Source organism: Zalophus californianus, chromosome 1 (assembly GCF_009762305.2).
Source record: "Zalophus californianus isolate mZalCal1 chromosome 1, mZalCal1.pri.v2, whole genome shotgun sequence".
Classification (NCBI taxonomy): domain Eukaryota; kingdom Metazoa; phylum Chordata; class Mammalia; order Carnivora; family Otariidae; genus Zalophus; species Zalophus californianus.
The window spans coordinates 89,022,997-89,045,644 of NC_045595.1; the positions used below are offsets into that span (position 1 = coordinate 89,022,997).

The 22,648-nt window shown below is 35.0% G+C and overlaps 1 protein-coding gene across 5 annotated transcripts in view; it reads left to right on the top strand.

Annotated features, from left to right (window-relative positions):
* The window catches only part of DNAJC13 (DnaJ heat shock protein family (Hsp40) member C13), a 121,383-nt gene that overhangs the window by 57,201 nt on the left and 41,534 nt on the right, over positions 1-22,648 (top strand). For 4 of the 5 annotated variants that reach the window (XM_027583525.1, XM_027583527.2, XM_027583524.2 and 1 more), the window contains 14 exons: positions 2,491-2,505; positions 3,076-3,158; positions 4,791-4,944; positions 7,609-7,712; positions 7,800-7,959; positions 9,467-9,529; positions 11,451-11,552; positions 12,991-13,095; positions 13,909-14,111; positions 15,196-15,280; positions 18,263-18,417; positions 18,938-18,983; positions 20,843-20,997; positions 22,350-22,551. In XM_027583525.1, the coding sequence (XP_027439326.1) occupies positions 2,491-2,505; positions 3,076-3,158; positions 4,791-4,944; positions 7,609-7,712; positions 7,800-7,959; positions 9,467-9,529; positions 11,451-11,552; positions 12,991-13,095; positions 13,909-14,111; positions 15,196-15,280; positions 18,263-18,417; positions 18,938-18,983; positions 20,843-20,997; positions 22,350-22,551 (1,632 nt within the window). The remainder of the gene's footprint in view (positions 1-2,490; positions 2,506-3,075; positions 3,159-4,790; positions 4,945-7,608; positions 7,713-7,799; positions 7,960-9,466; positions 9,530-11,450; positions 11,553-12,990; positions 13,096-13,908; positions 14,112-15,195; positions 15,281-18,262; positions 18,418-18,937; positions 18,984-20,842; positions 20,998-22,349; positions 22,552-22,648) is intronic. The other variant, XM_027583526.2, reaches the window with a different exon arrangement.

Here is a 22,648-nt window from a genome sequence, read left to right on the forward strand (position 1 = left end):
TAAATTTACTGTGTGTACTTAAATTTTTGAATATTAGCTCCTCAAATCAAGGTCAGATCAAAAACAGTTTTAGTCTCATCCTTCAACATGTAGTATGATCAATAGAACCTAATTCAGTAATGCATATTCTTCTCTCTAGGATGGAATGTGCAGTGGTTAAATCAACTATAAAAGTTGACTTGATCTCACCATTTTTATTGACCACACTTACATTCTTTCCCTTAAACCATCTCTTTACTTATGGTAGCTATTTCTTTATACAAAGAAAATAATATAAATATCTTACTGAACAGTTTTCTTATGAATTTCCAGAACATCTAAACATAGTAATCGGCTGCCACAGAACAATTATAGTCTTGTGTGTCTATCTGAAATTGAGACCACAATTCACTTCTGTAGAACTTGAACCTAAGGAGTTCATGACAATCTGTATGAATGACATATGCAGTATAAAGAATCATTAGACGTGCTTTCTAAATGATGAGGATAGTGAAGAGAATATTGCACGTTGAACCGTTTAACCTACATCTGAGCCTGGTTTATCACTTATTAACCCATAAGTTATGGGTTTCCAAAGCATTACTTTCCTTTTCCATAAAATCAGAATAACAATACCTCCCTTCTCTATCCTATGGGGTTGCTTTGATGTAAAAGCAAGGTAATAATAGGGGTATCTGGGTGGCATAGTCAGTTAAGCGTCTGACTCTTGATTTCAGCTCAGGTCACGATCTCAGTGTTGTGAGATCGAGCCCTGCATCAGACTCTGCTGAGCATTGAGCCTGTTTAAGATTCTCTCTTTCTCTCTTTCTCTCTCCCTCTCCCCTCCCCCCAACTTGTCCTCTCTCTCTTTCTCTCTCTCTCTCACAAAAAGGCAAGGTAATAATAGAAGTACTGTATACATGTCTGGTCATGATAATATGATAATATTCCTATAACATTTGAGTAATTGAAAATCTATAGATATGATATGAGTGGTTTTCACTTATTAAAAATTACGAGCTCTTGACTCCAGGTAGTTAAACCCATTTCTAAAATAATAGTTGTTCAAGCTGTTGGATATAATTATCTAACTGAAATAAGTTTTTGGCATCTGATTTCGTACGTAACATTTATGCAGCATAAGTTTGAATGCAAAGCTATTTTAGCTGTAACTGTGGATAACATAAGTTATTTAAAGACAAGAATTCAGAGGCAAAATAATATATTTTTAAATATCAGTAATGTTTTATTCTGTTGGTTTCATTTATGTGGGTGTTATCTAAAACTTTGAGCAAATAATGATGCCAAATAGATATGCTGGTCAAGAAACTGTTTAGGTAGCAAACGGATTATTTTTTGCTGTAGTACTATTTTTAATGTTAATTTCTTTAGGAAACGTGAATAATCTTTGTGACTATTTTATTTGTAGAAATATTAACACCCAAATACAGAATGATCATGTGCTTTAGCTAGTCTGAAAACTAACCATTGTCAAGATTAACTGGCTAGCCTTAAAAGGAACTGCATTTCTTATATAATCAGAATGTTTTTAAGTCAATTTCATTTGTAGCTAATGTTCTGTGTTCGATTAATAATAACCACTGGCTAATGGTTAAAATTGCTTTTTTCTGATTTTTGTTATTTTAGTTGAGGAATTTGTTTAGCTAATTAGGGGTTTTAGCCTAAGTCTCTGAGTCCCTGAACTCTACTTATAGAGAACTGATTGTGCTTTTTGTGTATAACATTTATATTTTCACTACTCTAGACTCCCAGCTTTTTGTCCTGAGGGCTGGGGAAACTGAAGAAAGTGCTTTTTAATTAGAAGTTTTAGAGAAAGTTTTATCATTAAAACTAAATCTTTGAATTGTTTATGTGCTTTATTCAAGTCATCTTATATTAGTTTTCATGAGAGTGCACAGAATTAAAATTTGTAGGAGACATTTCCTTATATAACCAATAGGTTTCATATTTGAAACAGTATTTCCTTCTTAAAATTTATTACTCACTTAGCCTTTAGTCCTTCTGTTCTTTCTTTATTCTGCTTTATTTTGTATAATTTGTCACTTTAATGAAGTTACAGACTTTTCTGTTTTAATCTCTACTACTTTATACTTTTTGGTTCTGTCACCTTGAGGGTAAGAATTTTAATGTCTGCTATATCTACAGGCTTTACTTGGAGCAGAAATTCCTAACTGCCAGCCCATGTGTAGGACTTCAAGAAATCTTTGAAATCTTCCCTTCCAGTTAGTTACAAGCCTTACGTATATGTCTTTCTCTGGAATGGGGGCCATAGCTTTCTTTGAATTCTCAAATGGGTTTATGACTGCCTAAAATTTGAGTCATAGACTTAGAGAAGCAGGAGGACCTCCTTCTGTCTTAAAATGAAGATGATTTATGTAGCTGACATCCTCCTCGTGGAATTTGTATGATAGATACAGCTTAACACATATAGGCTCACTCTCTTTTTTATTTAAAACTTTTTCATTTTTTCCTTTCTAAACTTAAATTCAGGACAGAAACAATATGGTGAGTTTAAGTCCCTGCTACATGTGTGAAATGCATTCAACTGCCTGGCATGTGGAGTTGTCTTTGAGATTCTTTGTCTAATAAATTCAAGTCTCACCTCACATGTGTCTGAATGTAGATTCTTATTTCTTGTTCATTAGCTGTTTCAATTTATACTTCCTTATAGCTTTGATAGCAGTTTAACAACCTGTAATCTTTTGCATTTATTGTTTTCCCATGACTCGTGTATTAACTGCATGTAAGTGTTTAAAACAAGTCACTGTTTTTGATTGTTATAAATTTTATCAGTCATCACTGTAAACTGTAACAAAATTTTGTGTTGAAATAATAACTTTAGGCTACATGGAAAATATTTCAACAACACTGTAGAAATATCTGCTAGCACTATATCACATTGTGATATAATATTTTATATTCATATTTTATGGGTTTTGCTTCATTAATTTGTTTCTGCCAAAATTTGATGTAGAAAATGTTTCTCATCACTTACAAAGTGTTGATTTTTCTCACTGAACCTATTTGGTAGCCCCAGATTGAGCACTATGAAGTTTTGTTTTTGTTTTTTTCCAGAATATAAATCAAAAGCCAGTGGTTCTTCGAAAGAGAAGACAAAGAATAAAAATAGAAGCAAATTGGGATCTCTTCTATTATAGGTAAACTTAAAGCCTCTTTTCCAACAGATTAAATTTGGTATTGCTATTGGAAGATCATGATAGGTTTTTCTTGCTTGAAACTAGTGCTTTATGCTACGGGTATTTTTATGCTCTCAAGGTCAAGAATTGTCACTGTTAAGATTAGTATGATTAATGATGCTTCCATAATATTAATGTCTTTTATAGTGTTGGTAGTCTGAGGAGCTAAAGTTACCTTTAAATTTTTATTAAGGCTTTGAGATGATTACTTAAAAGAGGTAGATGATGGGGGCGCCTGGGTGGCTCAGATGGTTAAGTGTCTGCCTTCGGCTCAGGTCGTGATCCCAGGGTCCTGGGATGGAGTCCCCCATCGGGCTCCCTGCTTGGCAGGAAGCCTGCTTCTCCCTCTTCTTCTACTGCTCCCCCCTGCTTGTGCTCTCTCAGAGTGAGAGAGCACAAGCAGGGGGAGGGACAGAGGGGGAGTGGCAGAGGGAGAGGGAGAAGCAGGATCCCCACTGAGCAGGGAGCCCGACTTGGGGCTCCATCCCAGGACCCCAGGATCACGACCCGAGCCGAAGGCAGACACTTAACCATCTGAGCCACCCAGGCGACCCTAAAATCTTAAAAGAAAAAAAAAAAAAGGTAGATGATGAAAACATAAGGAGACTTGTGGGAAATGGGTATCTAGCTTAGCTGGCCTATTATACTTTTCCAGCCTTTCTGATCTGCTTACCCCTTCTCTACCTACTGGCCCTGCCCACTGTTCCTCCAACCCAAACACACACACAGACATATACATAATACAGAAAGACTTTGAAACATTTTGGGGGATAACTCACAGTACTTACTCTGGAAGCTGACATATTGATTATACCTTGGCTAATAAAGGAAAATATGTGCTTTGGAATTTTCTCACGGTACTTTGAAAGTATACAGTATCTAGAATGGCCTTAAGAATATTGGTTTTCTTTCTTAGGAATTCTTCGATTATGTTGTCTCCCGTAGAACTCTCTTGGAGCTCTGACATCAGACTTTTTAGGAGTGTTACAGAATGAAAATAAAAGGATATGCCCATCCACCTCCAGTTCAGACCTGTGTCCAAATTTATTACAGTAGTTAAATTATTCTAGGAATAAAAAGATGTTTTACAAATATCAATCAGAACTTGGCAGTTTAGCTATATTCTTTCATAGGTAGTTTGTAACATTCTAATCTAGAATGTTGCTCATCCTACCCGGGTGCAAAGTTCAGAAATTCTTATCCCCAACCTGAAATCTGATATCTGATTGTAATTATTTTCTGACTGAAATTTATACTAGCAATAAATATTGAAATTGAATATCAGTTCCTTGTTTTAAAATCCACACAGATTTGTTTTTGTGGTTTGGGTTAATTTTTTTTTTCCTTAGCATTGTATTATGAAAACTTTCAAACATACAGAAAAGGTGAAAGAATTTTACAGTGTACACTATTACCTGTCACCAAGATTCTACCATTTACATTGTACTATACAGAGATTTTATTTTCTTCATTTACACTTGCTGGAGTTTGTTAATTCCACTGTTTTCTTACTCTATAAAATGTAGTAAGGGGTATTTATAGATTTTTTTTTTATGTTTATTGCTTCCTACTATTTTCTGATCATATGTATAGGTTTGGTCAGGATCATGCCAAGTCAAACCTAATTTGGAATTTCAAAACGCGAGAAGAACTGAGAGATAGTCTTGAATCTGAAATGAGAGCATTTAATATTGATAGAGAGCTCGGTAGTGCTAATGTGATCTCCTGGAACCACCATGAATTTGAGGTAAAGTTTAATTTTTGTAATATTAATATTTTCTTTTTGGAAGTATATATTATTTTTGGAGTGTTTTTCAAAGATTTATGGTTATATAACATTTTTACCTTTCCCTCTTAATTTTGTGGAGGAAATATTAGAAAACTTTTATATTTAACACAAAAAATAAAAATTCATTACATTAAGTAACTCAGTTTGTACCTGAAAATATAGGAGTTTTAATGAATTTGATCTGCTTTCTAGATCTGTTCTTTGCTTATTTTTTTCCTCCTCAGCTTTTTTTCTCCATTGAAATATAGCCTGTTTTCCTTTTTTCCTTGTACTTGTACTTTGTTTAATTAACTTTTGTGGTAGTTTGATTCTGAATGTGGCCTTATTTTACTTTTCTATTAAAATATTGATGTGAAGAACAACAAAATATCAAGAAACATGTTGGTTAAAGAAAAAAAAGAAACACGGTGGTAGATAATCGTGTGTGTGTGTGTGTGTGTATAATGTAAGCTCTCATAGCAGTTGTGAATTTGAACATACTCATGACCCTGTAGGCTTTGAAATTTAATCCAGCTGCATTTGCAAAATACAATGATTTGATTGTTCTCATTCTCTCCTCCTCGAAAAACTTTCTTTACTTTGGTTTTGGGAATCTGTATTCTCCTGGATTTTCTCCTCCTTCATTGTACACTCCTCCTTTGTTCACTTTTATTTTCCCAACTGCTAAACTGGGACAAAAGACCGCTTCTTGGACATCGTATTTATATTTATTGTCTTATGGCTTTAACTTTTTTATTTGCTGGTGGCTTCCAGATTTTTATCTCAGATTTTCTTTCCGAGACCTCATACATACTGTTATCTTATAATTGGATATCCAATAAGCAACTAGAATGTAGCTCTAAAACTGTGCTCTTGCTCTTCCTCCAAACCTACTTCTCTTGTACTCTTCCTGATCTTAGATAATGGCTCCTTCTGAAAATATCTTTTCTCTTATACTCCAGATCCAATTTGTCAGCAAATCCTATTCAGTACACTTTCAAAATTTATCCATAACCCAACCCTCCTCTCTTCATGGGATTGTAGCAGTATCTCTGCTTCCACCCTTGCCTCCCTGTAATCTGTTATCAACACAGCAGCATTATGATCTTACTAAAATAAAGTAGATCCTGTCACTTCTGTGCTCAGAGCCCTCTGGTACTTCTGTCACTTCTGATCTCACTTTGAAAAAGCCTGGGTCCTTCAAATGACTTACTAGACAAGATTTGTGTACCCAATCCCAAGCATTCTTTCTTTGATCTCATGTTTTACTACTCACCCTTTCACTCTTGCTCCAGCAACTCTGAGTTCCCTGGAAATACCAAATTCATGTTCTCGACTCAAGATCTTTCTCTACTTGCTATTCCTTCTTACTAGAATATTCTTTTTCCCTGGATAGCCTCATAACTTGTTTTTTCCTTCAGGTCTTTAACTGACTGTCATCATCTGAATAGGCCTTCCCTGGCCACTCTGTTTAAAAATGCAGCCCTCGGGGGCGTCTGGGTGGCTCAGTTGGTTAAGTGTCCAACTCTTGATTTCAGCTCAGGTCATGATCTCAGGGTTGTGAGATCGAGTCCCGTGTCAGGCTCCATGCTCAGCAGGGAGCTTGCTTGAGATTCTCTCTCTCCCTCTCCCTCTGCCCCTCCTCCTACCCCTTTACTCTCTCTCTCTAAAAATGAATGAATAAATCTTTAAAAATGCAGCCTTCTTTGTATATACATACAACCCCCTACTCTCTCTCTCCTTCTCCCCTGCTTTATTTCACTCCATAGCACTTACTGTCACCCAATTATCATGTATATTTTACTTTTTTATCTACTGTAAGGACAGTAATTTTTGTTTGTTTACTGCTATAGCCTTGACGACTAGAATAGTGCATGGTACACACAGTATATGCTTAGTAAATAGAAGTTGAATGCTCAGAATTTATGGAAAGAAAGTGAAATGGATATACATATATATTTGATTTCATATAGTTTATATTTTTAGAAATTATTTTAGGCTTTCGAATTTTAATAATCTGCTCAGTAGAATTCCTTTTTACAATTGCTTGCAAATCTTTACTTTGTGCAGCCTGAGTACAAAGGTCATGGTGCTGCCATAGCTCCTGATCATCATGGGCTGCTCCTTCATGTATCGCCTCCTTTGTAATCTCGGGTAATGTGACATGCAGAAAATGAATAAATAAAAAGACACCATAAAGTGTAGTTGATGTGTTGGGAGATGAAGAAAAACCTGAGGTAACTTGTGTGAATTGCACAAACTATGTATGGTGCAGGATCATTTACTCCGTAGTTGGTTGTGACAAACTTGAGAAGGTAGGGAAACATTATCTCTTAACAGTGTTTTGAGTCTTCCTTCCCTTCAACCTCATTAGTACCATACAGTCCTGCGAAAGTTTTTATCAACAAATTTAACATTCATAAATTTGGTATATAATTCCAGCTCTTTAATATTTAACTAAAATAGTAAGTTATATTAATAATGAGTTACCAGATATTTTAGGAAATGATGAATTTTTTTCTACTAAAGGTGGTCTTACAAGAAAAGAAAAAAGCTCTGAACAGAATTTAAGAAGTGATTATGTGGAAACTGCCAAAACCTTCTTGTAAACTAAAATACTATAATGTGCATTTATTAATAAAGGTTAAATATGAGTGCCTGGCAGAGGAAATCAAAATAGGAGACTATTACCTGAGATTACTATTGGAGGAAGATGAGAATGAAGAAAGTGGATCAATTAAGAGATCGTAAGCTACTCTTCATATCTTGTTATATTTGTTTTCACTATTAGTTTCATGGCTAATTCCATTGTGAACTTTTTTTTAAAAATCTAGGTATGAATTTTTCAACGAGCTCTATCATCGTTTCCTGCTCACCCCAAAAGTAAACATGAAGTGTTTATGTTTACAAGCCCTTGCTATTGTTTATGGCAGATGTCATGAAGAAATAGGACCTTTTACAGATACAAGATATATCATTGGAATGTTAGAGAGGGTAAGAATATCATTTAAGGAAACTGCTGTTTGATAGTGCATTTGAGGTACTTATTAAATTTTCAAAACTGAATATAAATTGTTTGATTACATTGTTACCATAACTTTCTGCATGAGTTTTGTGTAGTTTACATTATATTTAATTAAATATGTTAGGTGAATAGGAAAATGGCTAATGGGTTAGTATTTGTCCATGTCAGTTTATTTTTTTCAGTTGCTGCTTTTGAACAACTTTACCGACTTATTTGCCAGTCTTTAATTTAAGTATGGATGAGCTGGACAGGTGTGTAAAAGAAATAGTGACTATTAGATTTGTGTGTACATTTGGTTTTCCACGTTGGAAAAATCTTAAATTATGCTAGCATACTAAATTTTTTTTTTAAGATTTTATTTATTTGAGAGAGAGAGAAATAGAGAAAGAGCATGATGAGCAGCGGGGGAGGGGCAGAGGGAGAGGGAGAAGCAGACTCCCCGCTGAGCAAGGAGCTGATGTGGGACTCGATCCCGGGACCCTGGGATCATGACCTGAGCCGAAGGCAGACGCTTAACTGACTAAGCCACCCAGGCACCTGCTAGCATACTGAATTTCAGAGTGTGAAAAACTACACACTTAAAAAGTTTTTAGAACTACAATGATAGCCAAAAAAGGGAACGTTGAGTTAGCACGTTTTAGAAAGTTTGTCCTTTAATTTAACACTTGAGCTTGGCTGGGGGAAAGAACATAGTGACCCATTCATCTATCCTGCAGCTCAAATTCGAGTGTAACCTACTTGTTGCAGTATATACACTTTGTTCTTTTGTGCTTATATTCCTCTTACATTTAACAATTTGAATTTCAGTGAACTGCCTTAGAACCATTTCACCAATTTTTAAATGACCATCAGTGCTTGTTATAATTACCTTTACTGTCAACCATACTTTGTAGATTAGAAAACTGATTCTGGATAGGGTCATAAAACATACCTAGGAAATAACATAACCAGATGAAAATCTTATTGTCTGCTGTTATATTATTAATAATACACAATAGTGCATTATTCTAATTCACTGTTATTCCAGTAAACCTGAGTACTTGCAGCATAGCCTTTGTATTTTTTAGGCAGATACATTTTTCCTTCTTGTTTCTGTCATCATGGTGTGATTTATATGAAACATCATTAATCATTCTTTAGAATATTTACTTAATTGAGAAGTGTCATTTGGGATAATTCTTTCATTTGTTTTAATTTTTATATATATATAAAAGTATATATTTGTATATATATAAATTATATGTTAAAGTAATTTGTTTTTGACTTTTAAAATATATGCCTTTCTAGGGAAATTAGACAAGTTATATAAAATTTCACAGAATGCAAGACGTTGGGGAATTAAACAATAATTAATAGTCTTCTCTCATGTTCTTGATGTTTAAAAGATGACTTTCTTATTGGCTGTTGCTGATTTTGTCCATTGATAATAATTTGTGTTTCTGTTCACTTCTGACTAAATTCTTGTTTATTCAATAGTGCACAGATAAACTTGAACGAGATCGGTTGATCCTCTTCCTTAACAAGTTGATCCTTAATAAGGTACAGTATTTCGCTTAAGTATGCAGTTATTTGCAGATAGATGACATGAATATGTAACAAAAAGATAAATTATTACAGTTTGAGCTAATTATCCAGACATGATTCTTTTCTTCTCCCTCCTTTTAGTTCAGAAATCTCCGTGTGCTATCAACTTCTGGAATAAAAATTTTTTGCCAAATACTCTTTGTACATTCTGTCCTATTGTTACAGATACTGAATAAATTAATGATAATAAAATTCTGAATGAAGAATAATGAGGGATGAAATCAGTAGCTGATTTTTCTTTAGGGACTCCTTAGGATTGGACTGGAAATAAAATAAATGTTTGACATAAAATGGAAGGTTTCTAATTTATTCAGTGTACATTTTGATGATAAAGTAATTTGAAGACAGAGAGTCACTTTAGCTTTTCACTCTTTTTTAAGACATTTTAATAGGATTGGGGCTCTTGGGTGGCTCAATTAGTTAAGTGTCTGACTTTTTTTTTCCCCAAAGATTTTATTTATTTGATAGAGATAGCGAGAGAGGGAACACAGCATGGGGGAGCTGGAGAGGGAGAAGCAGGCTCCCCACTGAGCAGGGAGCTCGATGCGGGACTCTATCCCAGGACGCTGGGATCATGGCCTGAGTTGAAGGCAGATGTTTAACAGCTGAGCCACCCAGGTGCCCCTAAGCATCTGACTCTTAGTTTCAGGTCAAGTCTTGATCTTAGGGTGGTGAGAATGAGCACTGCATCAGGCTCTCCACTCAGCATGGAGTCTACTTGGGATTCTCTCTCCCTCTCCTCTGCCCTTCTCACTTGTCCTCTCTCTCTCTCAAATAAAAAAAAAAATTTTTTTTAAGGAAAAATTCATTTCTCTCTCTCTCTTTTTTTTTTTTAGATTTATTTGAGAGAGTTCAAGTGGTGGGGGGAGGGCAAAGGGAGTGGGACAAGTAGATTCCCTGCTGAGCGCAGACCCTGACAGGGGGCTGGATCCCAGGATCTTGAGATCATGACCTGGGCTGAAGGCACTTAATGGACTGAGCCACCCAGGCACCCCTAAAGTAAATAAATCTTAGAATAAAAAAAAGACATTTTAATAGGTTCATACTGGTTTCTAACGAATTCATAGTTGTAGCATTTATTCACAATTATATGATGTTGCAGTGAAATCTTAGCAGGTCTTTTATTTCTTAAATTTATCATATTCTAACTTGCTTAGTTTTATTCTCTTTTAGAAAATAGTGCACATGTTTTAAAATGAAGTGTAATTAATAAATCTTATGAAAATTTAAATTATAATCTCTTCCTAACTTCTAAGAAATTGCCAGTTGTTAAAGTTTACAAGAACTGGAACATTAAAAGTTTTTCTTTTTTTTTTTTTAAAGATTTTATTTATTTATTTGACAGAGACACAGCGAGAGAGGGAACACAGCAGGAGGAGTGGGAGAGGGAGAAGCAGGCTTCCGCTGAGCAGGGAGCCCGGTGAGGGGCTCCATCCCAGGACCCTGGGATCATGACCTGAACCGAAGGCAGATGCTTAACAACTGAGCCACCCAGGCGCCCCAAGATTTTTCAATATACCAGATTTTGTTTCTGTTTATAGAAGAATCTGGTTATTAACCCAAAAAACCTAGGAAAATGTGAACCAAAGAATTTATCGTGTGTGTTACTCCTGCCAGGCTTTGTTTATTTTTGTTTTTGTTTTGCGCAGAATATATTTAAGTAAAAATTCTTTATGCAATCTCTTTGCTTTGCCCTTTTCACATTTATCTAACTTCATGTTCCTTGAACACAAAATCCTGAAAACACTAAGTAATATCGGTTATATGTCAGTTTTTCCAAAGAGATTCTAGATGTTTTCTTCTTTGAGTCTTTTAGGTAATAGTACCTATTGGAAAGAAAAATTTTCAATTAGGTAAAAGTGTTTTTGCCTTCCAGAGAAATGTTAAGGATCTCATGGATTCAAATGGAATTAGAATCCTTGTGGACTTGCTTACCCTTGCACATCTCCACGTGAGCCGAGCTACAGTACCACTGCAAGTATGTATGCTTATCTAGATTTCACAAGTTTAACAGCCTTTGAGTACAATTTCGGATCAAAAGAATCGTAAAAATTGACATGAAAACCTGTCAATATATGTGGTCCTGAATATGGCCAATGAAAGTTAAAAGAACCAGAAGAACAATCTCAAATGGACAATGTTGATCCAATTTTATTTTTCAAGTGTCTCTTTTGTCTTTTAAAGTAACTGTATCTCTCTAATGTGGCTTATTTTGAGGCAATGTGATCTTTAAGATTTAAACTGAATTTTTCAGTTATGTAATTAGAACTTAGAGCATTGACAGCCACTGAGAATATACTTTGCCTTTAGGAATCTGGAGGCCTTATTGAAACCAGCCAGTAAGAGGATAGAGCTGCAGGTCTCTACTGAAAGGCCTCTTCTGATACCTAACTTGTAGAAGAGATCTATACCTAGCTCACTGGTGATTTTTTTGGTGTTATGTTCTGTTTTTGTTTAATCTCCTGGTTCCAGGAGATGTTCCATGTTAGTTTTTGGCTTAATTGTGTACAAAATTGCTATTTGAATATTTAGAATATGGAATTTTCTATTGTCAGGTATGAATAATAGTAATTGTAACACTTGTGTAGCATGACAGTATATCAGGTGCTGTTCTGGTATATGTGATATATTAACTCTTTAAATTCCCCAGTGGCTGTCCCATTTTACAGATGAGAAAACTGTGGGACAGAGAAGCCAAGTGTTTTACCCAAGGCCACCCATTAAGGAACAGAGCGAGTTAGAACCCAGATGTCTAAGCTCTTAACCACTTTGCTATGTCTGTCTGTATGAATCTAACCATAAGCTGGTAGTTATTAGGGTAGTTTAAAAACCTTGTTTTAATAAAATATACTAACTGAATAAAAATTTTATCTTTGGTTCTCATAAACATTGATATATAAAATTATAAGAATTATCTGTAGTGAGGGTAGTAGATTGAAAGTGTTTAAATGCATTAAAAACCTTCTTTTTAGTATTTTAACTCTTTGATCTCAGATACTTATTGAAACTTTTAGTTGGAGTCTTTTCCCTCAAAAGAACTTTAGTATTTTCAGCATTGTGGTTTAAGGTTAATGTGTTTCTTTATATAGCTATTTATAATATTCTTTGCTACTAAAATTTTACTGGTGTGAGAATTTATTTAATGACCATAGGGAATGTAGATGTCTTTGAATTTAGCTTAGATTGCCAAGTTAATTTAGGAAACCATTTATTTCAAATGCGTGTTAGTAAGGAAATAGCTTTTTTGGACTACTTGGTCAGACAGCTGATCTTTACTCTTAAAATAAGGTCACCTGAAATTTAGGTGATTTTCCAAAGGAGTGTAAACCCAGAAAATTAGTACCGTGTTACTTTTTATGGTATCTGCCCCCTTAGATTTCTGCCTTGAAAAATAACTACCTCTTTTTAAAACTCAGAGCAATGTAATCGAAGCCTCTCCAGATATGAAAAGAGAGAGTGAAAAGGAATGGTACTTTGGCAATGCAGACAAAGAAAGGAGTGGCCCATATGGATTTCATGAGGTTAGTGTCTTAGAACTTTTTGTGATGGTCTTTGTCCTTCTTATGCCCTCCTGCTTAGCACACATAGAGAGAGAGGTTGAGTACTTTCAAACTGTGATTTGAAGTACTGTCATCACCTCCAAGAGCTCTGCCATTCAGTTTCCCCATGAAGGATTAGATGGCTTGCCGTTAGAAAGAACCACACACACAGAAACAGACACACAGTCATGTCTTCAAACCTTGTTGTTTATAAGCTGTTGTTACAGAGGTAGCACTTAGATTTTTAGTGAATTTTAAATAATAATAGCAATTGCTACCTTAATAATTAATTGTAAGGTATTATAATATTATAGATATTAAGGCTTTTCAAACTATAACGCTTCTATATGGAATGAATAGGTAAATTTTTTAATATGCAGTCTGAAATTCATTGAAAATTGCCTGTGCACTCCAAAGGCAATTTCCATCTTAACATCTGCTGATACTTGATCTTGCCCTCTCAGGCTCAATTCAAATTTAGCCAAAGATAGTTTTATAGAAGACCAAGCCTTCTGCTTGTATATATTTTGGTCATTTTACACTCTGCCTGTTGTTTTCATTCTTTCCAATGTTCTTTATGCTCTGTAGGTTGGCCAACTAAATGGTTGTTTTCTTATATTAGTAACCTATTTCAGGTTCTTGAAGACTTGTCAACAGAAGTTTGTTATTGTTTTTTGATAGTGAACTTGGATGTTTATTACCATAGTTCATGTATTTACCACAAAATAGAAAACCTTAGCAAACCTCATTTTGCTTTGTTTGTGTTTGTAATAACGGTGCCTTCCATTGATTTAGATGCAAGAATTGTGGACTAAAGGAATGTTAAATGCAAAAACCAGATGCTGGGCTCAAGGCATGGATGGATGGCGACCACTTCAGGCAATACCTCAGCTTAAGTGGTGTCTGTTAGCCAGTGGACAGGCTGTTCTAAATGAAACTGACCTTGCTACCCTTATATTGAACATGTTGATCACAATGTGTGGATATTTCCCAAGCAGGTAAAATGTAATTGAACATTTCCATGGTTAACAGGGACTCTAAAATAATCTTGTTCTCTCCATTTGCATGGGAGCTTCCTCAGTAACAACATGGGATTACCCTGATGATTTAGAGCAAAGATGTTCCATTTGTGACCTTGAGGGAATGCTGCTTTGAGTTTTGGAGCTTTTGAAACATAAAGAATTTGCAAAATATATTGAAAAAGTAGCTAAAAAGTGACGTTCTCTAGGAGACTTCAAATAATGTTCCCAAATTGAGGCTTACTAGCTGCACTCTAGCAACAGTAACAATTGTCACATTGCTGCGAATCAGATATGAACATTTGAAATAAACATACTGAAGCCTGTAGACAGTGGTGAGTGCCACTGGCTCCTTATCTGTCAGGTTAGCCACTCCTGGTATAGAACTTGAGTCTAAGCCCACATCTTGCCCCGCATCTTGTCCCACTTGACAAGTGAAGGTGAGACTGTGTTCTAGAGTGATAATTATAACTGTTGCATGGAACTTTTTGATATTTATAGAATATTTGCATATTATGTATCATTTTGTTTATTACTCTACTAGAGACATTTTGTGATGGAAGTTACTGAGAAACTATCAGTTTTATAACACTTGAGGCTTTCATAGTTCCAATTCTCTTTAAAGTTCAGATCAGACTTAAAAGTATACAATTAGCATTTAGAAGGAATTGTAGCATTAAAATTAAAGCTATATGTGGAAAATCCTGAGAATAGTTAAGGTTTAAAATTATGTGACAAAGTTAGATATGCCCTTGGGGGGAAATATCCTCTGACAGTGTGTTGGACAACACCAAGTTTAATCAATTAAATAATAAATAAGAGTCTTTGGCTCTTCTAGGGTACTGTTTTTCAAGGAAATCTTATGGAAGGAAATGAAGTCATATTAAGCAGCCAAATAGATTTAAACCAAAATACCTAATCATGTTCCCAGCTGTATGAGAGCTTAGTCTTCATTAACAAAAAAGTAAGGTAACATGCTTCATGCCTAGTAGAATGTCATATCCTCTGCACATACAAATTTTAATAAATATATTAAATGTTGACCTTAGAAAATACTTTCTAGGGATCAAGATAATGCCATCATTCGGCCTTTACCGAGAGTGAAAAGACTCCTATCAGATAGCGCTTGCCTTCCCCATATTATTCAGGTGAGTTATCTTTATGTTACCAAATTAGGAACAGTATTTTAAGAATCATTCTCCCTTATTCAGTTTTGGCATGAGCCCTACTCATTGTTTATTGTAGTGTATTCCATTTCCAAAAAGCCTGAACCCTGATTTACATTTATTTCACTTACTCCTAATTGAGTCGATATTCTGAATAAACTCTGGAAGATTGTATATACAAGAACCTAAACATAGGAAGCCTCCAGACTCCAGAATTACTCTCAAAAGGTTTTATTTATTATGCATTTCTTAAATCACACCGTTGAAGTTAGAACTCCTGAGAAGCATACCAGTGGGCCACAGAAGTGGACATGTGGTCGGCTATGTTCTAAGAAATATCACAGCAGTCTTGCCAGCTTGCTCAGAGTTTGACTCTTTTCAGTTCAGTGTTTTCATGGATAGCAACTGACCCAGCACACTGAGTTGGAATTAATGTAGGTTATACTAAAGTATTTTTTCTTCGTTTTTCCCCCTCATTATTCTGCTTTTTTGGAATTAGGCTAACCAGATTAGTATTAAATCCAAATAAGTCAGGTCCCAGAGATTTCAGGTCGGTGTTTCCCTCCTGTCTATTAAATATCCTGTTGTTAAGTCTCTTCATTTGTTTTAAAAGATTTTATTTGAGAGAGAGAGAGAGAGAGCACAAGCAGGGGGAGAGGGAGAGGGAGAAGCAGACTCCCTGCTGAGCAGGGAGCCCGATGCGCCACTTGATCCCAGGACTCCGAGATCATGACCTGAGCCGAAGGTAGACGATTAACTGACTGAGCCACTCAGGTGCCCCCAAATCCCGTTTTTTATCTTAACCATGCATGACGTGACTTTAAAGTGTATGGCAGTAACTTGTGCTATTTGTACACATCAGTTGTACATTGATGTGAAAAGGGAGAGGAGAATTACTTAGTTTGTATATTATTACATTCATAGGTGTGCAAGTGCCTGTGTAAGTCACTGATAATGAAAAAGTCCTCTGAAATACGACAGTGACAGTAACCTATCAACTCCCCCCCACAACTTCTGTTATTTAAGCATATCAACATTTCAAAATTTGTATGCTTTTCTGTTGTGGACCTTTCTGTTTCACTGCTTAAATGAAAGAGTGCTGCAATTATTTTTCTTGTAACCTAACACCCACTCCAGCCCAGAGGATTATGTGGCTGCATATGTGAGGTGGCATGAGGAGAGAGGGATTTTTTTCTATTCTGGACATGTAGGTAAAGGCCTAGTAAATCTGCCTCTCCCAAGTATTTTTCCAAGACTTAGGAAACTGGAAAGAAAGGGGTAAATGCAAACACTGTTGAATTTCTGGCCAGGAAAGCATGACTAAAAAACTTTTAAGAGATGTGGTTGGCATAACACGACACTTTGGAAGAGTCCGTTTTTAAAAATTTTTTTTTATTTTTTAAAGATTTTATTTATTTGTCAGAGAGCACAAGCGGGGAGCCGCAGGCAGAGGGAGAAGCAGGCTTCCCACTGAGCAGGGGGGACACGATCCCAGGACCCCGGGATCATGACCTGAGCCAAAGGCAGATGCTTAACCAACTGAGCCACCCAGGCGTCCAGCCTATCTGTTCTTAATAATATATACCACCTATATCTTTTATACTAAGTTCAAAAAGTATTTTTTTTAGAAGCTCTTTTTGTTTTTCCTTAATTTCCCACATTCTGGGATATTGTAATCTTGCTAAACACAGGCAGCTATAGTAGTTTTCAGGAACATACTGTTTACATCGGTCGGTACAGATTTCTGTACTTCATTTGACTTTAAGAGCAATCGCTGGCTTGACCTTTTGATAACATCTTCAGAATTTTTGGACTGTGTCTAAGATATAGTGAATGGAATGTCTTAGGTTTTCTGGTATAGTCGTAATTTCAAATATTCTGAATTTTTGCCTGCTAATTCACATATTTTTGTTAAAGTGATACCAAGTCTTGAACTATAACTGCTGTTAAACTAGGGAAAATCCTGTGCTACTGTATCTCAATTTGTCTTTCCTTTTTTTTTTTTTTTAAATTTTCCCTTTATAAAATATGTCATAGTACTAAACAGTCTAAACAACTCGAACAGATAAGACACCAAAACACAGAGAAATCCAAATTATTTAAAGACATATAGCAACTCAGTCTTGTAACTGAGTCTACAACTTTGACCTCCTAATGTGAGCTAGTATTTACTCATTAGTGCAGTTTTTTTACTGGTAGCATTTGACCCAACATTGGGGATTCTTGGGAAGTGTTTATAGAAAATTGAAATGCCACTTATATTAAGATAAAACTTACTAATATTTTTACCAAGTGTTTATTCACAGCAACTCTGTATGATTTTTTAAAGCCTGGATTCATTATAGTAGTCCCAGGTACTCCCTCCAGTACCCCTAGCTCGAATTTCCAGAGACCCCCATCTCTTGGTACTATCTGGCAGTAGTAGAAGTACTGCTGGTATTCAGTTACCGTTTGCCCTCTACTTGCACTTGTACATCTATTTTTTAGTGCTGTTAGTGTCCACTGATAGTTGTTCTCTGCTCTGCTCCTTGAGTTCTCAAGTAGTCTTCAGGGAATGCTTCATGTTCTGAAACTAACCCAGAGCATAGCTATTTTTCTTTTTTCTTTTGTCATTAACAAAGAAGTCCATTCAGGAAGATTCCTGCATAAGAAACAGTTTTACCTATAACCATGACAACATAGCTTCAGGCATCTTTGGGCCTTTTCTGAATAAGTTTTGATCAGTTCTCAGTGTTATACTATCTGCATTAAGTTCATTTTGAACTAATTTTCAAATCTTTCAGATGAACTAATTTTCAAATCTGTTGAGTCTGGTAGACAAACAAGCTTACTAAATCCCACAAATTTTTCTTTTATAACTTATAAGAAACTATAACTTCACATGAAATACATAAACTTAAGGTAAATGATGTTATTACAAGTTTTTTTTTATAATCCAGTAACAAAAACATTTTATTTTTTTAGCTACTGCTGACCTTTGACCCTATCCTTGTTGAGAAGGTTGCGATTTTGTTATACCATATCATGCAAGATAACCCACAGTTACCTCGTCTTTATCTTAGTGGAGTATTTTTCTTTATCATGATGTATACAGGTTCCAATGTGCTTCCTGTTGCTCGGTAAGAACTTTAGTGGTAATCTTAAAGCTATTATTTGAAATGTACAGGGATAAATTTTTTTTAATTGATTATTTTTTGAGTATATCATTGCTTTTGTTAAGTTTTTCATTATAAAAGCTGTTTAATTATATGTCTGAAAATTTGGAAATTAGAATGGGTAAAAAATAACTCAGAATCACACCACTTTACCACATCTAATCGAAGAATTTGTCACCATCTTTTATAATACAATTCTAATATATGTATTTAAATATACTCATATTGCACATACAGTTTTACATTTTGCTTTTTCTTCAAATTGGGTATTTTTCATAATATTACATAATCTTAATATGACCATAATTTAAAAATCTTCCTAATTCATTTAATTTCTTAATTAGAAATAAAACAGTTTGGGAATATGTATTTACAAGTTGCCTTTTGTGGCTTTTATTTATCTATAAAAAATCTGATCTTTAGAAATCTAAGGTTACTAAATTTAAATCAGTTCCTATGTCTGACAAGTCATTTTTTTCCCTAGATTTTTGAAGTACACGCATACCAAACAGGCTTTCAAGTCAGAGGAGGTAAGCCAGATTAATCCTCTGAATATATAACTTAACACTGGATAAGCTGTCTTGGCACTTAAATGTCCTGAGCTGTGTATGTTTACTAGATTGTAAGCTCTTGAGGGCAGGTACTGTTTCACTCATTTTTCACATTCTTGTGGTACCTTGTACATAGAAAGTCTTAAGCTAATATTTTTTAATGAAAATAAATGTTGCCCATTAGATTTAAAATTGAAATTTCAGATATGAATTATAACTTGACACTGCTGTGAATATAACTTGTTCCTTTTTGTAAAATTTAGATTAATAATTTTCATAAATACTTGAGTATATACCTGAATCTCATATAATCAGCTAAAATTCAGTTAAGACTTCAGCCTTCTTTTTGTTCAGATTACAAGGTGGCAGAAATGCCAAGTTTCTTTTTTGAAGCTACTTAATTTTTCAGGTGCTCTAAAGTGTCCAAAAAAGATAAGACTCATCCAGATAGCTTTGACAACCTGAAACCTTATACCTACATTTTATAGAGGTACTTATTGTCAAAACATAACTGAAAGATGTTTCAAATTTTGTTAGGATTTTCATGGAACATTGATTTTCAGATTTTATTGAGAGCAGAAGAATAAACCAAAACCAGACCACTGTTGAGGAGACTAATCAAGGAATGTTTATGCCACCTTGACAGTGGACACTAGATCAAACTGCATGTTTTCTTAGAGAAGCCAGTGAAGCCCTGGAAAATAATCTAATGATGTTAAAGTGATGCCTATGGCAGCGTAATTTCTACAGTTTTATACAAATAGAAAATGAGAATATAAAAAAAGTTAAAAAAAAAATTCTAATGCTACCACCGTAGCATAGCATTAGACATTTTCTAGCATTCTTTTTTCCCTTTTTTTGTACAGTTATGCGTATGTAATCTTTTTTTCAAGTTTTTATAACATGAGAAATGATATGTCATTTCACCTAACAATATTTTGGTTAATTAGGGCAAAACTGTGTTTGTAACAGAACTCTGGATGCAGGAATTACCAAATAATAGTATTCTATAAGAACAGAGCAAACATTTCTTCATCCCAAAATTTAACGGATAGTGAATTTATGATTTTTATTAGCCAAAAGCCTGGAAGTATTCATCGTCTAATTTGTCTTGGCACTAGGTGGTAAAACCATGTCTGGGTTTTTTCTTCTGTCTCTTTGTCAGATCCTAGAGAAATAAAACATTCTCAATTTGCCTAGAAAGAAAAATGAAAAGTATTTATAGTCCTTAGGATTTTATTTCTCTCAGGTAAAGAAATGAGTTTTAAAATTTAGTATGATAAAGTATGGTCATTATCCTGATTCCATTTGGCCAGCCAGAGAATATGAAGTCCTTAAAATAGTTAATTATAATTACTTTGAATAGATATTCTCCATCTAAATAGCCACAATTCATGAGGACAGGCTTTTTAAGATGTTGATTTTTCTGGACTGACTTGTTTTTGAAAACAGACGCAAGTACAGGTGAAAATTGCAACCAACAATGTAACACAGAATAATTGATGTAAATCGTTGTGGGATCTCTCCTTGTGTTGTCCTTTCCTATTATACATGGTTCAAAGCCAGTTGTCCTAAATAATGTTGGCAGCACCTGACACCTGAGGAACCTCAGTCTGCTGGAGCCCCAGTGAGTGTTAATTCTATCTTGGGAGCTCATGTCAAAGCCAGTTAATACCAGACATTTTCCACTTCACATTTTGCCATGTTTCTGTGTAAATTTCCAAAGCATAAGAGCAATTTGTTCCAGTTGTTTTCTTAAAATGCTCTCTAATCCTAATCCATTTATTAGAAAATTGAAAGATAACTTTAGTGTTTCTATGTCTTGTTTTGTTTTAAAGACAAAAGGACAAGATATTTTTCAGAGAAGTATACTTGGGCACATCCTTCCAGAAGCAATGGTTTGTTACTTAGAAAATTATGAGCCTGAAAAGTTTTCTGAGATTTTTCTAGGAGAATTTGATACTCCAGAAGCAATCTGGAGCAGTGAAATGAGGTAAATAGTCCATTGATCATTTGCATTTTATACTCAGAATCTGTGCATCTTGCCATCTGGTTTGATTTCTGTTAAAAGAACTGCTTTCACATAGTTACATGATCTAAGCTACAGGCATTGGTGCCAAATTAGGTGACGAGTTTGACAGGGCTGTAAGCTTTTTTCTATTCTGACATGATTTGACAAAGTTACTGTTACCTTAATAGAGCTTAATGTAAGGGTAGAGCCTGTTAACCACTGATGATTCTTAAATCACTCTATAGAGCTGGTAGAATTTTAGGCAGTATATACAAGGAATATATAGGGATAAAATCAAGACACACTTCCTTGGTATTTGGAAATAGAACTGTACTCCACTAATTAAAAACTGCCCACATAGAATGGATCACACCAGAGATAGCCCAAATCATTTTAGAATGAGACCCCCCTAGTTAGCACATTTTGACCTTAATGTGGAAGTTAGCATTCCTAAAGAATGTCTTTAAGAGGAAAAGCCTGTGAAAACAAGAAAAACTAGAGCCACAGAAGCAGATGTCAGCATCCATACAGGCTCTGGAAAAGAGTACACACTTCATAGATCTAATGTCAAGACCACCATTTCTGTGGTGAACCCTTCAGTCCTCTTAGCTGGATGGCAGTTGATCTTCCTAGCCAGTTATTCACTCCCTTAGCTGACTTCACACTCACAGTGCCATTTGCTGGTTATCATTTGGCTTGTCTCCTTAGGTTGACCCATAGACTTGGCATGTGCTAGCCACCAACTTGAATATATTCTGTATGACAGTCATGTTTTTCACTGGAACAACAAATGTGCAGGAATATGAAAAGGTTTACAACACAATTTTTCTATCTAATATTTTTCTCTGATTGGTTAATATGAGTCCCTATCTAAAAGATATAACTGTCTGTATACTAATCAAATCAAGTTTTTGCTGAACTGAGGGCCAGACCCCAGATTGTTAACTAAAATAAATTACCATGTAGTGGGCTTCTTTGGGGTACTAGGAAACCTAGTCCCCTGGTTATGCCCTCATGCATTGCATGAGGTATGTAGATACTGTACCATTTGACCTTCTAATGACTGATTTTTGAAAGGACTGGGAATATCAGCCTTTTGATCTATAGTTGTCTTTATAGATAAGTACTACAAATAAGTTTATGTCTATTGATTTTTACAGAGTTAACTTTAGAATGCCCTCAGTAACATAAACACTCAATTTTAGGCCAATAATTGAATTACTGTAAAGAAGATCCATGTAATTATCTTGTGTGATTACCTGTCTTAAAACCTTTTTTTTTTTTTTTAACTGAAATAATCCCTTCATAATTCTTGGAGATTTTTGTAATTGTAGGCGCCTCATGATAGAGAAGATTGCTGCCCATCTTGCTGATTTCACACCACGTCTTCAGAGTAACACAAGAGCACTTTATCAATATTGTCCCATCCCAGTAATCAACTATCCACAACTAGAAAATGAACTATTTTGTAATATTTATTACCTCAAACAACTTTGTGATACACTCCGGTTTCCTGATTGGCCCATTAAAGATCCGGTAAGTCAGTAGATTATTTTGTGCCTTCTCAAAACTGTAGAAATAGCCTCTAATCACTTCTGGATATTTCTTCCTCCTCTGATAAGGATAATAGCTT